This window comes from Sus scrofa, chromosome 9 (genome assembly GCF_000003025.6).
Source record: "Sus scrofa isolate TJ Tabasco breed Duroc chromosome 9, Sscrofa11.1, whole genome shotgun sequence".
In the NCBI taxonomy this organism is placed as follows: Eukaryota; Metazoa; Chordata; class Mammalia; order Artiodactyla; family Suidae; genus Sus; species Sus scrofa.
The window spans coordinates 109,764,997-109,782,158 of NC_010451.4; the positions used below are offsets into that span (position 1 = coordinate 109,764,997).

The 17,162-nt window shown below is 41.6% G+C and overlaps 1 protein-coding gene across 1 annotated transcript in view; it reads right to left on the reverse strand.

Moving 5' to 3' along the window:
• The window catches only part of CNTNAP2 (contactin associated protein-like 2), a 2,040,635-nt gene that overhangs the window by 24,487 nt on the left and 1,998,986 nt on the right, over nucleotides 1–17,162 (reverse strand). Inside the window, 1 exon segment of the mRNA XM_021102606.1 lies at nucleotides 9,051–9,290. Coding sequence (XP_020958265.1) covers nucleotides 9,051–9,290 — 240 coding nt within the window.

The window sequence follows — 17,162 nt, forward strand, 5'->3', positions numbered from 1 at the left end:
AAGTTGTCAGATAATCTAAGAAAGGCGGGGGCGGGGGTGGGGGTGGGGAATCTAAACCTACAATGCATATAAAAATATCTGAATAAAAAATTTTCTGAAGGGAGAATAGAATCATTATAAAAACTTTTGTTCAGCTCTGTGGAAATGCATTTGAAAACTTGAATCACATGCATGAATTTCTAGAAAAATATAAAGAAACCGAGAGAGTTGTCAAAGAGCTACGCTCACACACACACACAAGAAAACGGTGGGCTCCAGTGGTTTTGCAGCTAAAATTTACTCAGCTTTACCAGGTGCAGGTGGGTAATGCTCAAAGCTATTTATCTCCTTGTCACACACAGTGTGGCCCATAAACCAGCAGTGCTAGCATCACCTGGCAGTTTGTTAGAAATTCAGAACTTCAAATCCAACATCTGACCTACTGACTCTGCATTCATTAATCCCCCCAGGTGATTCTAAGCACATTAAAGTCTGGCTGGCACTTATTTGAGTTTTTCCACTAGTTTGAGAGTGACAGAGAAGAGAGGACCCCCATGGTGTGACCAGGTATCATGAGACTGAAATCAAGGTGTTGGCAGGACTGAATTCTTGTCTGGAAGTCCCAGGGAAAAATGTACTTTCAAGCGCATTCTTGTTGTTGGCAGAGCCTGGCTTCTGAGGTCCCAGGTTCTTTCTGGACAGACTGGGACTGCTCTCAAGAGGCCTCCCCCATTCCTTGCTGGATGGCCCTTTTTACTTTCTTCTATGAAGCTGACATAAGTTTAAAACTGAAATTTGCACCCCCGGCTCCCGAAAGTAAAAGGATGACACAGATGCGCCTTATCCAAGGATTACTGATGTAAAATGATTTTTTTTTTTTTTAAAGGGCCGCACCTGTGGTATAGGGAAGTTCCCAGGCTAGGGTCGAATGGGAGCTCAGAAGAATACTAAGATGGCCCTCTCAGATTCCTGGTCCCGTGGGGCACCCACTGACTCCTAATTACATTCACTTAAATCCTCATCTGGATATATGATAAAAGATTTTACTGATATAAGTCGGGGCCAAATTAGCTGAGGTTTTTTGTTGTTTTTTTAATAGCTTCTGGATTTTGTGCCTTGCAAAAATAGAGGAACAACTTAGAAATTAGAAAATATTTTTCAGGTTGTCTTTGTATGAATGTTGTATAATGTGAAAGGAAGACATGGTAAGTAAAAAGATATTCTCTTGCTGGACAGGAAACCTTATTTATATAGATGTCAATTACTCTGCAATTAACTTACACATAAAATTCAATCCCAGTAATAGCTCTAGGCAGTGTCAGTAAAATGACTGGAATTCTAAAATCACATGGGAAAAATAAATGTGCAAGGATAGGAAAATTCTGAAAAAAGAAAAAAAAGACAGTAAAAGGGAAATGACCTATATGAGAAATTAAATGCTACTATAAAAGCTCAATCATGACCACATCTTGGTACTGTCTCAGGAAGAGTCAGATCGATGCAACAGATCAGGGAGTCCAGAAGCCAACTTAAATATATAAAGGGCAGTTTTGAATATGATAAAGAGAAGCAAAGAAAGTCTCAACCAATAAGGCTGCAGCTGGCTGACCAGTGGGGGGGGGAAATAAAGTGGGGTTCCTGCCTTATGTAACCACCACCCAAATAAATTTTAAGTGCTGTAAATATGAGTATCTTACAAGTAGAACATAAAATTTAAAATGTGGAATAATTAGAAACAATTTATGAATGGAGAAGGCATGATGCAAATACCCAAAGCCAGGAAAAACACTTTATATTTCATCATGTAACATTTAGAAATTTTTACCTGGGGGGAAAAAACCCCATAAATTAAAAACATAGAGATCAAACTGGGAAAACATTCAAACGTAGTAAAATACAAACTCACTTAATATATAAAAATTCTTACAAGTCAATGTAAATAAATGACCAACAGACCGTTGGGAAACAATATAAATGTATAAATAATTTTTGGTTAAAGAATATAAATAGGCAGTTCAGGGAAAACTAAAAAGAAGTGACTTATAAACATATATAAAGATATTTAATTTCACTCATGATTCATGAACTCCAAGTTCAAAAAACAAAATTTCATTTTTCAAATAAAGTGTAGCAAGATTAAAAGAATATTATGATATACCGTGTTGATGAGGGTGTGGGGAAAAAGATATTCATATCTTATTGAACTGGAGGGGTGATTTGTAATACAATGCAAATTAAAAATACATCCTTTAACTCAACAAAATCATGTGTATAAAGCTATTTGTTATGGAAACAAAAGACGGAAACTTAAACGACCATTAAATAAAAAACCTGTAACTAATATTGTATTTTACTTGAGCTATATAAATGTGTTTGGTGGTTTTACAGAAAAGCAGAATCTGGGTCATGTGCAGAAAAAGTGCACATTAGAAAAGAGAAAATGATCATTGTTTTTCGTATTTGAATAACTGTCTATGCTGGTCACTGAAGAGAACAGAAGACATAAAAGATAATACAAAGATTAGGTATCAGAGATTAAACAAATTAATCATGCAATCTTAGCATAAGGATGAAAAAAGGGATCTGCTCAGAGATAATTAAATGTAATTAGAAGAGCTGGAAAGATTATTTTAAGTGCTTGCAGGTGGTAAAGAAAACCAACAACCGGATTGTAATTATGATGGAAAACGGAATAGATATATACGCTGTTTTAAAATGTTCATCATAGCCATAATTCTTTCGCACGTGAAGATATAAAAATATGTTATCTTCAGATGGCAGAAAAAAAATTGAAATAGAGATGAGAAATCAAGTCACTAAAAATCATACTATTAGAAGAAAGGGTGCCTTTAGAAATCAAGCCCATTATTTCCGGCGGCCAAGTGTCTGATGCGGCAAGCTGAAACCTAATCTCCTAGTTTGCAGGATCTGGATAGACTGTATATTCTGGAATCTAACTGGGGCACATTACACTGAGTGACCCCAGGCACCACATGCCACTCAGCTTCTGGTTTATCTGGAAGAACAGCCATGTTGCTACAAGAGCTGGTTTTTCCAGCTGCTCTGTGAACCTGAGTGAATCCACGGGCAAGTGAGGGTTGAGATTTCTGGATTCCTGACAAGTCTCAGAGGACTAATTTCCACTCAACACTTCTGGATGTTCCATGTCCTGCCCACTTCCCTGCCCAAGGGGCTATGCGAATTCCTGGTCTAGAGCCTCTCAATAGCACATGCAGGTTAGCCTTGGTGTGTATGTGTGTGTGTGTGGGGGGGGGAGGGCAGAAACGCAAGGTTGGGGTAGATACTATGAATTCAACCACCAGCACCTTCCAGAGGCCATTCTCCAGGGCCTTTCTGGGGCAAGATCCATTTATAAATTACTGGCGGCAGCCACTATGCCTCATACCTTGCAACCTATGCTGAGCATATATTACCTAAAAATAATAGAAGGTATATAAAATAGTATCTTGTTAAAAATCTTTCTAACTAGAAGATTCCTTAGGAAATGAAATCTTACATCTTAAAATGCCTTGTATATCTTAACACTATTTAAAAAAAACCTAAGATGTGGCCTTTGGTCTGATATATTCTGCATGCAACATCGTGAATGTGATTTTAAAAAACCCTAAGACTTTATATGAATGCCTCATAAAACAGCTTGATGTACAGTTTGGAGTTGTTCCTTAGTGCAGAAATTTATGGCATCAGATTAGGGTTTTTTTTGGTGTTTGTTTTGTTTTTATATTTTACAGAATGTGCACTGCCATCTGTAGTTGTCTTTCTGCTGGCAAATCCTTGCTATTCCAAGGAAATAAGATTTTCCGGATTTGACAAAGAGAAAAAACAGAGCCCTTAATTCTTAGAGGTGAATCACAGCAACTGTCTGGTGCTCTGTGACCTTTAAATAAACCACAACTCAGGGCCAGGGGTTGCCTTTTCTACTTGTAACAACTGTTCTAAAAGGACCATAATGATGTGCTTTAGAAACAGGCCATCCCTATTATCCAATGGCAGAAAAAATTAGGCAGAAAAAAGATTGACTGGATGCTTCTAGTAGAGCGGAACTGATTTAAGTCAAATCAACATAATTTTACCATTTCCCCCTATAAAAAATGTGCTCTTCAAGCTCCATGCCAGGCCCTTGTGTTTGCACTGAACCTGTCACACTGTCCAGTATTTACCAAACTCCAATCACATGAGAACCATGTGTGACATTTTTTGCCATATCCTAATGATTATTTATTTTCACTGCCTGATATCTTTTATTTAAACAAAGGTAGTTACAAAACTTTATTACCATACTGAGTATACTGCTTGTCAAGGCTCTAAACCAAAGTCTGCTCTATATTAAAAAGGGTAAGCAGCAAGCGTGGGATAGTTGTTAAAGGTATATCAGAACCAAATGGAGACCTTCTCTGACAAAATTAGAAGGACTGAAAGAGAAATGAACAATAACTTTATATTATGCCACATAATGATATGCCTATTTTCTTCCCATAATGATCTGCTGACTACCCCATCAAGGCACTGTGTCATACTGCTTCAGAAGTCACAGACTGTATGCAAATGGCATCCTTAGAGTTGTGCAGTGCACAGCCTGGTCAACAGTAAATATCCTTCACTTTGGAAAACAGTGACTGAGCCCAAGGGGTGAGAGAGAGGCAACAAGCAGGTTAGTCAGCAGTGTTCCAGAAGAGAAAAAGAATCTTATCATATGAAGCCAGCATAGCTTTGGATCCATTTTCTGTCTTTATCATTTGATATCATCTAAGATATAAGAAAGAAAAATAGCAGAAAAAACATAAGACCTAAGGGTGGACATCTGGAATTCTAATTTCCAGGTCTCTGAGAGGCAAACACTCCAGTGTGATTATGAATTGAGTAGTCTTTAACTAAGATCCCTTTAATACTAAAGCCACAGACTCCCTATCATCACAGCCAGGGGCATGATTTATTTTAAAATAAATGCACATATTTCATCTTAAAGCAGTACTTCACTCTTCCACCACATCCTTTCAAACGAAGCTTGCAGCTGATTAAAAAAAAACTGAATAATAATTTGACATCTCCCCTCCAGCTCCTTCCTGGATGTAACAACTTCTATAAAGATGCATTTTCATGAGAGGCACTGAGTCTGGCCTCACACTGTGGATTTCTCGTTTGTTCATTTGTTTCAGTTGTTTTTCCAGTTGCAAGGGGGCAGACTGGCTCTCCTCAGGTTCAGATCAAAGTTCCTTTCTCTTCGTCAGCTACCTTGTGAAATGGTCAAAGAAGCCAAACCTTTTGCAAGCTTATTGCTATAGCCTTTTAATTTGGAATTTCACTATCCAAAGGTTTCATTGTTTTTCATAAACTAGTTTTTGGGCATTTACTTTTCTTTCCTTTTGGTAACCTTACTTCAAAGGGTTGAACAAGAGAGCTGTTACTAAGCTTCTCTCTTATTGAGTGATTCTCAATCTTAGCTGCACATTAGAACCACCTGGGGAGGTTTTATATCTTTGCACATCTGCATCTCACCCTTAAAGCATCTGACTTAATTGGTCAGGGGTGCAGCCTGGATATTGGGATTTTTAAAAGCTCCCTAGGTAATTTGAAAGTGCATCTGAGATTGAGATGAGTGCTTTCAAACTTTGATGTGCACATAAGTCCTGGGGGAATCTTGCTAAAATGTAGAGTGTGATTCAGTGGGTCTGGGGAAGGGGCCTGAGATGTGCATTCCTAACATGTTTCCAAGCAACACTCATGCTGCTGGGCGAGGATCACACTTTCTTCTTCCAAAGGTCCTCTACTCAAACCAGGACTAATGAGAGCTTACCTTTATCCTCTTCTGGAGTTACACAGACCCAAGAAATGCATGATTGATAGCTAGAAAGGGCATTTGTGTGTATGCACTGTTACTTTGTTTCTGAATATCTGATATCAAGGATCTTTATTCTAATCATACAAAAAAGCGTATCTAAAAAAGCAACCCCGCCCAAATCAGGATTCAGGATGATGAACTTAGTTAGGCTCATAAAAACTAGGGTGCAACTGCTGACGTGGGGGCCCACGGAGAACCCCGGAGTTAGTACGAAAATTATTTTAAGCTGAAACTATTTGGGATTCAGCAGATGCAGAAAGAAATCTTTTTGTAACTTCCCTTATCTGAACCTTCTGAAAAATGAGACTCTTTTATCTTAGAGGGATGAATTCCTAGTTTTAGTCTCAGGAAGGAGGCCAAGAGCAAACCTACCCTAAAACCCCCTTTCCATGAGGCCTTGAAGAAGACAAAGACCATTCACACTTGCATGAACAAACTTATCACAAACTTTCTTATCTCCTGTTTTTTCATTTAGAAACCTATTTGTTTTTTCCAGAGAGGCCTTTGTTTCTCTCTTCTTTTTATCTAAAAGGAAAGGTATATAAGCATTATAACATATATAAAGGTATATAACTTTAACCATGTATTGAGCTACTTTTTTTCTTTTTTTTTTTCTTTCTAGGGCCGCACCTGCAGCATATGGAGGCTCCCAGGCTAGGGGTCCAATCGGAGCTACAGGTGCCAGCCTACACCACGGACACAGCAACGCAGGATCCGAGCCTCGACTGTGACTTACACCACAGCTCATGGCAACACCAGATCCTTAACCTACTGAGCGAGGCCAGGGATTGAACCTGCAACCTCAGGGTTCCTAGTCAGATTCGTTTTCGCTGCGCCAGGATGGGAACTCCAGAACTACTTCTTTTGTAAGCTTTTGTTGCATACCAAATAAACCTCTTTTTCCTGTTAATCTGCCTTTTATCAGTTTATTCGGTAGGGCCCCATTGCCTGAACATAAGAACATAGAGGAAAAGTTTTTCCTCCCTGACACTAAGCCATTGGAGGCTGGTAACCTTCCCTGATGTCTATTTCTTTCTCTGTCCCTTGTCCACCCATCAACTCCTATTCTCCTTCATTTTCCCATTAACCCAAAAGAAAAAAAAACCCCATGTTATCTAAACAAGGCTTCTGCCTTTTAGTTCATAAGCTGTTTTCTAATAAAGTTCATGAGACAGATACACATATTTCTTTACAGGCATTTACCCATTATGGGAATTAACTTGGAATTCCAATTATGGAATAAACCAGGATGATGCGATCGACAAAGCAACTGGTTAACACTAGGTAAGAACTTTCTGTCCAAGTACAAATGGAAATCTTATGCAAATGGACCTTATGTTATATAGTACAGGCTGACCATGATATCTGGGCTGCAGACTTTTAAGCACTGAATAACAACAGAAATGTTCCCTATATACATCATTACATCAATCAAAAGAGGGAAATTGTCAAGCATAGAGCATGATTTTTTTAAAAAAATAAATGAACTCAGACTTTGGCTTTTACAATTGTATTTCACAGACCATCAAGCAAGTAATTTGCTAATTAGGGCAAAATGAATATGAACTTCTCTTGGCCCAAAGTAGCATCTTGATGCATTTGAAACTGATTTCTTGGCAGCTGAATTAGACCACACACACACACACACACACACACACACACACACACACACGGCCTCGTGCAGGAAGTACCTGTAACAGCACAGATTCTGCATTTTTCAAGGATTAGGCCTTATCTCCATCCACTCTGGCATTTGGAGGAATCTGAGAAATCTCTCTTCGTCTGCAGCCCTGACACTGTCTTTTCTCATCTCTGATCTTCACTCCTACTTTTCTTCTTTCAGCATTAGGAATGCTTTCCTTTGTTTCAGCCAGCCCGTGAGGAAAAACTAGCCTACTGTGTAATCCTAACAACATTCATAAAAGGGAATTCTTTATAAGTACCCTTGGCTCACAGCAGCCCTCATCATGTTATAGGAACCCATGTGTGAGGAACAAATAGGATTGTTTAGTCTGTAAATTGGCTATTCTGACAACGGGGCAATTTTGGCTTCTTTTGAAGCTTCACAAAGCTTTGCAGGCAAATCCTGGCAGGAACTCATGATGACAGAATTCATGATGACGAGAGCTGCCCAGAAGCTGAAAAATACTGTTTGAGGCTGGACTAGATGGAAAGCCATCAAATGCATGATGTTTTCATGATGAATTGTTACAAATTAGAAGTCAGAGTGGGGGAGGACTTTGGAGCCTTTACTGGACATGCAAACATCATAGCAAATTGTGTCTAATACAATAATAACCACTATGCTGGTATTATTGCAGCTAAATTTTTCTAAGGCTGGCTTCCTGTTTACAACTGTGCTAAGTGCTTTCAACCTATCCTCTCACATGGACGTGTTGGAGTCAGGTCTTACTATCCCCCTTTCAGACATGGGGAAACTGAGGAACCAGGTTAAGAAACGTGCTGGTGAGAGGCAGTGATGGTGTCAGAACCCAGGCTTCATGATGCCGTGCCCCCTTCCCATCTTTGGCATCAGCAACATCATGCTGCTTTGGAGATCCATCTAAGGGTACCTTTGGAGGTCTCAGAGATCACACCCTACTTCTTACCTAATGGGTGAAAAAGCAGAGGCTTGGAGAGGTTACCTGATCCTAGACAGAGCAAGAAGGGGGACCGACCTGCTCCCTCCTGCTCGGGGTCACAGGGACAATGAATTTGCATCCAATTAATTTTGCAGTCAACAGCTGCATCCTTTAATTTTAGCCCTGTGCTTTCAAAGGACAAGTCTTATTACCCTGCTTGGCAGAAGCGGGGCTAAATCCACTGAGCTTTCTAAGCCTAAATGCACCCCTAAAACCTGGAAGGCCAGGGATTATTTGTATAAATACAGTGATGGGAGATGAATCTCTATACTGTTTTAGGTAATCTTTTGGTATCACAACTTGTACTGCGGGGCCTCAAGGCAGTGCAGGTCACAAAGGCAGAAGTGACGAAGTGGTTTGATCAGATCATCCGACAGTCATGTCTCAGACATGGGTTAGACATCACATCATTTCACTTAAATGCAGAAGAGTCGATAATTCCTACGTTCTTTGCTCCCTTAATCCTCCAACTACACCAATGAGGTTCTGCTATTAACCCCATTTCACAGATGAAGAAACGGAGGCTTAAAGGAAGAAAGCAATCAGCCCAAGACTGTGTTAGACTTTACCTGAATCCAGGTGGTCTAGGTGCCAGGGGTCGGTGGCGGACGACATGGGTGAGAGGGTGAGCGGGGAGGCCCCGCAGTTGGACTCCACCAGCTCCCCCTGGACGTGCACGTGGGCAGAGGCGTTTGTCTGCCTCAAGGCCGCCTTGAGAGGGGCAATCTGGTTGAACTGGACTCTGGAGAGGCACCCAGTGAATCCAGGGGTGTTGTACTTGTGAATCTCTTGGTCAATCTTCCCTGTTTCTAGAAGAAAAAAAAAAAAAAGAGAGAGAGAAAGAAGGTAAAGCTATATCCCACTTAGTGTATCACAGCTGTAACTATACTCATTTCTGAATCTTACTCTTAGGTTTTAGCTTAGGATGTTCTGTTCTTTTAGATGAAATAGTAATGCGTTGATAAGGTTTTAGGGCGGAGTCTTCACTTTAAAAGAACCTTCTGTGTTACTAAGGAACATGGTGAAGCAAGAAGGCGTATATTTGCTAAAATAAAATACAGTCATAATTACCTTCCAGATACTTGAGATATTGCTGAAAGTAACACTTACTTGGTTCTGATTGACTTTGTTCCGTCCTCTTTTCTGATGCTTCAATGACCCTCTTATATATATTGATTAGCCATCCCAGCCCTCTGGTAGATTCTGGTTTCCTTTTGTGCCTCTTTCTTCTTTTGAATTCTTCATTTTTTTTTTTAAATAAAAGAGTTCCCATAGCCTATAACTGCCCATTTCCTTTCTTTAGAAACCAATCCTCAGGGAATTCTGAGGTTTATAGAATCCCAGCTAGTGTCTAATGGGCATTTTGGAAGTCAGGAAACTTTCCCAACTCAATCACAAACACACATGTGCGTTTAAGAGTCATCACCTCCCCCAAACCTGTAAACTCAGCACCTTCTTTCTAAACTGACATTCAAACTGGGGCTGAGCTTGGGTAGAGGCGTTTCCAAAGTACTGTTGTGATAAATATAACCACACAATGTCCCAGCAGTTAACTCAGGAAAAGCAAGTGTCTTCTTGACAGTGGTCCTGACTTTTAGAATCTTCCTAGAAATGAATATGAAATGGAGACTTTGACCTTCCTGATCAGTGGTTCTTACCAGTGTGGCTCCCGGGGCCAGCAGCATCAGCATCACCTGGGAATGTATTAGAACTGTGGGGAGAGGGGTGCTTGGGGCCCAGCAATTTATGTGTTTGCAAGCCCTCCAGGTGATGCTGATACCACAAAGGTCTGAGAACCACAGATAGAGAGCAGAGCTCTAAACCCAGGGGCTGGGCAAATAGCATTTCAGAGACAAGCATAGCAACTGGGTATTCTGGAAGGGAGATTATGATGTGATGATTACCTTTTAAATACAAGGACAAGGAGTGAGATGTTTACCCTTCCAATGAACTGTGACAAACAAAGACTCTAGGAAACAGGAGGCTATCCCCTTTAAAAAGTTGGATTCAGAACAGATGATGCTTCTTATAGGGGAATGATCGCAGGTGAAGGAATCTTGTATAAAAATGTACTCCCTGTTAATTAAAGACTAAATCAGGGGAAAAGGACACTTTTAGGCCTTGAGGGCAGAAGAAATGAATGTATCGATTATTCATCACATTAAAGAAAGTGGTTTAATGACTGACCTGTATTAGTCCCATGTGAAATGTCCAGTAGCACAAGAGAGATGACAATGGGGCAATGAAGAATGGTAACTTTGGGGATCCTAATACAGTCTTACTTAGACAAGGACCTAAAGACATTTTAATTAATGATTCTCCGTATCTCTCTCCTGCCGTAAATTTCTGTCTGTGACTTTCAGCTAAAGCACATTCCATTTAGGATGAGGAGGTAGGAGGCAGCTGCCACCATATACAAAAACCTGCCATCAAGATGTGTTCTGAGGGTCCCTCTGACAACCAAGAGGATCTGGTCCCACTGACACCTGTGCTGGTTTGTTCCCATCTTCCTCTCTTGCTTTTTCCTCAATGACTGAGGCTCCTCAAGGATCCATACTTCATCTCCTTGTTGGGTATGAGAATCCCTTGTTCTAGGTTCACCAACTTGCCTTCCATGCAGGCACTTCAGGGATTTGGTTTCTGTCCCCTCCCTCCTATGATCTGCCTTCCCTTGAGACATCCTCAGACCAAGGTGACTTAGGATGACTTCTGGTGAGGGGCTGGGGGAGAAGACCTCAGCTCCCCACGGTCCTGAATTTCTCTCTGGCTCCACTGGTGGCCAAGGCACCAAAAAACAGCCATTTGGTGGCAGGAAACTGGGAGTGACCTCAGCTCCATCAGCCACTTCTTGCCCCTAAATGAAGAATTCTTTTCAGCCTGTCCAGCTTTGGAGCAGGGCTCCAAAAGGAAGAATTCTGGGGCTGGTAGCTGCTGCCATCTTGTGGGACTTCAATTCAGTTCAGTTCATCACAGGTATTGACTGCCTAGCAGCAATAGCAGGTAAATGTGAGGATTTACTCCAAGCAGTTCACAGCCCAGCCAGGGAAACAAACATATAACCAACTAACAAGTTCTCGAGTACTAAGAGTTACCACGTGCTGAACCCTTAAAATGAGCTAGATACTTTATAAATTGGACATTTAACACACACACACAAAGGCCACATCTGGCATGGCATATGGAAGTTCCCAGTCTAGGAGTCAAATCAGAGCTGCAGGTGCAGGCCTACGCCACAGCCACAGCAACACAAGATCCAGCTCACATTTGTGAACTACTGCCACAGCTTGCAGCAATGCCATAAGCATAACCCACTGAGCAAGGCCAGGGATCCAAATCCTGTGAGGACAGAGACAACGTCGGGTCATTAACCTGCTGAGCCACAACAGAACTCCTAAACTGGACATTTAATTCCAAGGACAACCCTTGGAGAAGAGAGTATTACTATTCCTCTGTAATATGTGAGGAAACCAGGGCTTATGCCTAAGATTCCTTGGCTGATTAGGTGAGGCCAACTGATCCCAGTGGCTCTTAACACCTATGATATTCTGAGCTGAGAAATATCCACATGTTTGTTAAAATTATTCAAGTCTATGGTAAACCAGGGAAGAAGGATTGTGTGGGGTTCTGGAAAGCACTTGAGGCAGGGGGGTGACGCAAGAACTAGGGGTTTTATTTGCTTATTTGCTTTTGGTGTTAAAAACACTTAACATAAGATTTGCCCTCTTAAAAATGTTTAAGTAGCAATACAGTATTTTAACTACAGTCACTCTGGGACTTAATCCTCTTGCATAAATGAAAGTATATACCCTTTGATCGGTAACTCCTAATTCCTCCTCCCCTCAGCCCCTGGAAACCATGATTCTTCTCTCAGCTTCTAGGAGTTTGATTATTTTAGGTTCCTGATATATGTGGGATCATGTAGAATTTATTCTTCTGTGACTGGTTTATTTCACTTAGCATAATGCCCTCCAAGTTCATTCATGTTGTAGCAAGTGGCAGGATATACTTCTTTTTAAAGGCTGAATAATATTCCTTTGTATGTGTATACTGTATTTTCTTTATCCATTAACCTGTCAACAGACATTTCAATTGTTTCCATGTTTTGGCTACTGTAACTAACACTGCAGTGAATGGGAGTGCAGATACTTCTTTGAGAGCTTGATTTCCATTCTTTGGGGTACATACCTAGTATTAGAATTGCTGGATCATATGGTAGTTCTGTTTTCAGTTTTTTGAGAATCCTCCACTACGTCTTCCAAAGTGGCTACACCAGTCCACATTCCCACATCCTCACCAATGCTTGTTATCTTTGTAGAACCAGGTTTTAAGGGTGTAAAGAAAGGTTGAGTTGGTTATGAGTTTTTTTTTTTTTTTTTTCCCTTTAGGGCTGCACCACGGCATATGGAGGCTCCCAGGCTAGGGACTGAATCGGAGCCATTGCCGCGGCCTACACCACTGCCACAGCAACACCAGATCTGAGCCGCGTCTGCAACCTACACCACGGCTCATGGCAACACTGGATTTTTAACCCACTGAGAGAGGCCAGGGATCGAACCCACAACCTCATGGCTGCTAGTCAGATTCATTTCTGCTGAGCCACAACGGGAGCTCCGGTTATGAAGTTTTTATTCTGGGGCTTGTGGGAATTGGATGGGGTCGGAGCTCAGCGACAGACTGGCAAGGGCTTTGAATGTCACATCGAGGTGTTTGTATTTCAGTAGGAAACTCAAAGATATTTAAACTTCAGGGGATAGTGATGGGAACTGCACTAGGAAGACAGTTCTAGAGCAGGAGAGCTCATGGGCCCCTGAGAGTCCTGCAAACTTCCAGGGCAGACAAGGATTCTTCTTTTCGCTGCAGGGCTGAGGCAGAGTGAAGTCATGGCTGTGGATGCCTCGTTCTTCACCAGCAGCCCCATTGCCTTTGGCGCAGCCATTGCACAATCTATAGAGAATCAGTTTGGGGCTTGTTTCCTCTGCTAGAGATCTGGGTAGGAACCTTCTGACTCTGGTTGCATTTCATGTGGCCCCTGACACAGTTTTCTAAACTTTAGGGCAGGCTTCCATATAACATCCCAGAAAATGAACAGTTTCCAAGCCATATTTATCTGAGGGTTCCCAATTTAATTTGGGGTCCCCACTTCTTAAACAGTTATCCTCCCTCATGTCTCCCCCTGAAATGACCCCCAAGGAGAGGTAACAGACACAAGTCAGATGGCCAGAGGGGAGCCGGGCAGGGGGGGTTCTGATGGAGGACCGAGGACCAGAGGAATGGTGGGAGGCAGGGGCTCTGGGGCCCAGGCTGGGGGGCAGGGAGGAGCTGTGAGCATTGGAGGAAATGTCCACGACATGGGCAGAGGCTGGGGCTGGGCTCAAAGGACAGTCCTAGGTGTGAACTGTCACACTTTCCCATCTCCTAGAGGCTCTTTCACTTAGCTCACTCTCTTTTGCTTTTCCCCTTTGGATGTTTTCTTTCTATTGGAGAAAATCCCCAGTGTTTCAACTGTTGTTCTTTTCCTGAAAGGTGGCTGGGTCACAAAAAGAAGAGTTCTAAAGCCCAGGAGAGCAAACCAAGAGTTCCAAATCCAGACAGTGTTCCCAATCCAGCTGATACGCTTCTAAAGACTCTTGGCTGAGATCCATTCCCCAGGGGCCGTGAATGCAACAGAGATTCTTGACTCTCCAGAGCCATGTGGTTCCAACTCTGGGCCATGTGATAATAATAATTATAGCTTCTACCATAAACCCAAATCAGTACATGTGTAAGGTACTCTGTTTAGTACTTTTATGCAGTATTTCATTGCTTCTTAACACCCTTCTGAGCAAAATAGGATGATCCCCACTTCGCAGATGAGAAAACTGAGGTTTACAGAAGTTAAGGCTTTGTCAATGAATGAACATTTATGTTTCATACCAAAAACAGAGAAGTAAAATGTTTTGTATTCTCAGTTTCTCTCTGAAAAAACAGACTATATAATGTTGCTTTTATAAATATTTTATTTTTCAAATAACTTTTATTTTCCATTGTAGCTGGTTTACAATGTTCTGTTATTTTCTACTGTACAGCAAAGGAACCCAGTCACACATACATATATCCATTCTTTTTCTCACATTATCATGCTCCATCATAAGTGACTAGATATAGTTTCCAGTGCTATACAGCAGGATCTCATTGCTTATCCATTCTAAAGGCAATAGTTTTTATATTCATTTGGATTTTCGGCATTTCTATTCAGGGGCCCTTTATAAAAACAGCACAGTGAGGTTTTGTTTGTTTTAAAAAAAATTTAAGGAGTTCCCGTCATGGCGCAGTGGTTAACGAATCCGACTAGGAACCATGAGGTTGCGGGTTCGATCCCTGCCCTTGCTCAGTGGGTTAACGATCCGCCGTTGCCGTGAGCTGTGGTGTAGGTTGCAGACGTGGCTCGGATCCCGCGTTGCTGTGGCTCTGGCGTAGGCCAGGGGCTACAGCTCCGATTCAACCCCTAGCCTGGGAACCTCCATATGCCGCGGGAGCGGCCCAAAGAAATAGCATAAAAAAAGACGAAAAAAAAAATTTAAATGACTACTAAGGGACGGCTTTAGGACCATGTTTCATTAGTGACTGAGCCAATAAAAAGGATCTAAAAAACATTGTGAATTAATGTCAAAGCCTTGCCAGCATCCATTAAAGCAACAACAAGTTCTGTAAACACTTGTTTGGAATAAAAATCTATATTTCTTAAGAACACCTAACAAATGATAGTAAAGCTATCACTTTAGCACATTTGAGCTCATTAAAAGTGAATTACATTAGTCTCTAACATTGATTGGACTGGTTTCACACTGAAACCAAATATTAAAATATGGTTCAGTGTAAGAAACTACTTTCTGTGTGGAGATGTCTTGCCCACAGCGTGATCTGGGGGAAACCTGCTCTAAAGCGTGCAACTTTCAGAAATGCTGTGCAGTCACCGAAATGAAATTCTCAAGCTGTCATTAGTCCTTTAATGTAATATGGGTTATAGAAAATTAGCCCACTTAAATAGTGACACAATTCCGAGTAAAACCTTAAAATGAAATGCTCACGACAATCCTTTTAAAGAGGATGCAGCAATTACACAGGCAACGCATTAGCATGCTCTTCAGGCTCGTTCTTAGTGACTGAATACTGAGTGACAGGCAGGGGTGTTGTGAGGAATGAAAAGAGAAAAGGGCACCTGAGCAAGAAATGTGGGGAGGACGAAGCCAGCCCTGTCGACGACACAATTGTCTTGTGGGCTCTCGGGAGCCTGTCCAGCCGCTGGGCAGACATTCAGATATCGACTCCCAAAGAGATTTCTCATCCCCTTGAGACTAACTCATCTATGTAGTCTTCTTGTGTATCCCATGGGATCTATTCATCAGCTGATTTTTGTTATATTTTATATTTTTTAGAGTTTCCTATCAATATTCCTTTTGGGGGGAAGGAATGTGATATAAGGTAATATGAAATGTTATCATTAAACTTAATTTCTTACTTTTGAGGAAACAGCGTCAAGAGATCTTAGTGCGTCAATGAGAACTGATTTAGGACTTCTGCTAAGGCTCTACTGTGTATCCCTCATTGTGCCAGGGCTGGGGGAGTCAGCCTTTTAGAAGCTGTGGGATCAGAATGGGATGGCAGACCTTACCTTTGCTCTGCAGCCACTGCAGGTACAACTGACCCAAAGTGTCATTCTTTCCCTGTTCCTGCCCTCCACTCTCAGGTGGGCTACATCCCACCCACGGCACTGGAGGTGGTTTTAGGTAATTCACACACTTGACGTTCAATAACATCCAGTCTCGGGAGTTCCTGTCATGGCTCAAGGATTAATGAATCCGAGTAGAAACATGAGGTTGCAGGTTCGATCCCTGGCCTTGCTCAGTGGGTTAGGGATCCAGGTTGCTGTGACTGTGGTGTAGGTCAGATGAGGCTGGATCCCGGTTGCTGTGGCTCTGGCGTAGGCCAGCGGCTACAGCTCTGATTCACCCCTAGCCTGGAACCTCCATATGCTGCAGGAGTGGCCAAGAAATGGCAAAATAAATAAATAAACAAATAAAATAATAAAATAACATCCAGTCTTGGGGTGAGGAAGTTATTCCTTCTCAGTTTTCTTTCAGTTCTCCAAAGAGAGTGTCTCAGGTTGGTTCTGACTGGGACTGGAATATGTTTCCACCATACCCGTACCTATTATTTTTCCTTTTTAACAAAGAGAGAATGGACTTGGACACTTCCGCAGGCAACTCTACTGAACCTCATGTTATTTTCATAGAATATATGTATTTTTCTCTCTTTAGGGCGGCACCTGTGACATATGGCATACGGCAACACCAATCTGAACTGCATCTGTGACCTACACCACAACTCACGGCAATGCCGGATCCTTAACCCACTGAGCGAGGCCAGGGATCGAACTCGCATCCTCTTGGGCACTATGTCAGGTTCTTAACCTGCTGAGCCACAATGGGAACTCCTATATGTATTTTTTATCTCTGCTTTATCATAGCAAGTGATACTGGTATTTCACTTTATGGTCACATTAAAAGATTTCCTCTGAACATAAACATTTTCATTTTAACACAGGTTGATTTAAGTAAAAATGATGAGTTCATTTAAAGATAAAATTGAGTAAATAACAGTAATGGAAGTAATTGGGAATGGCAAAAATGTAATCAGAAATG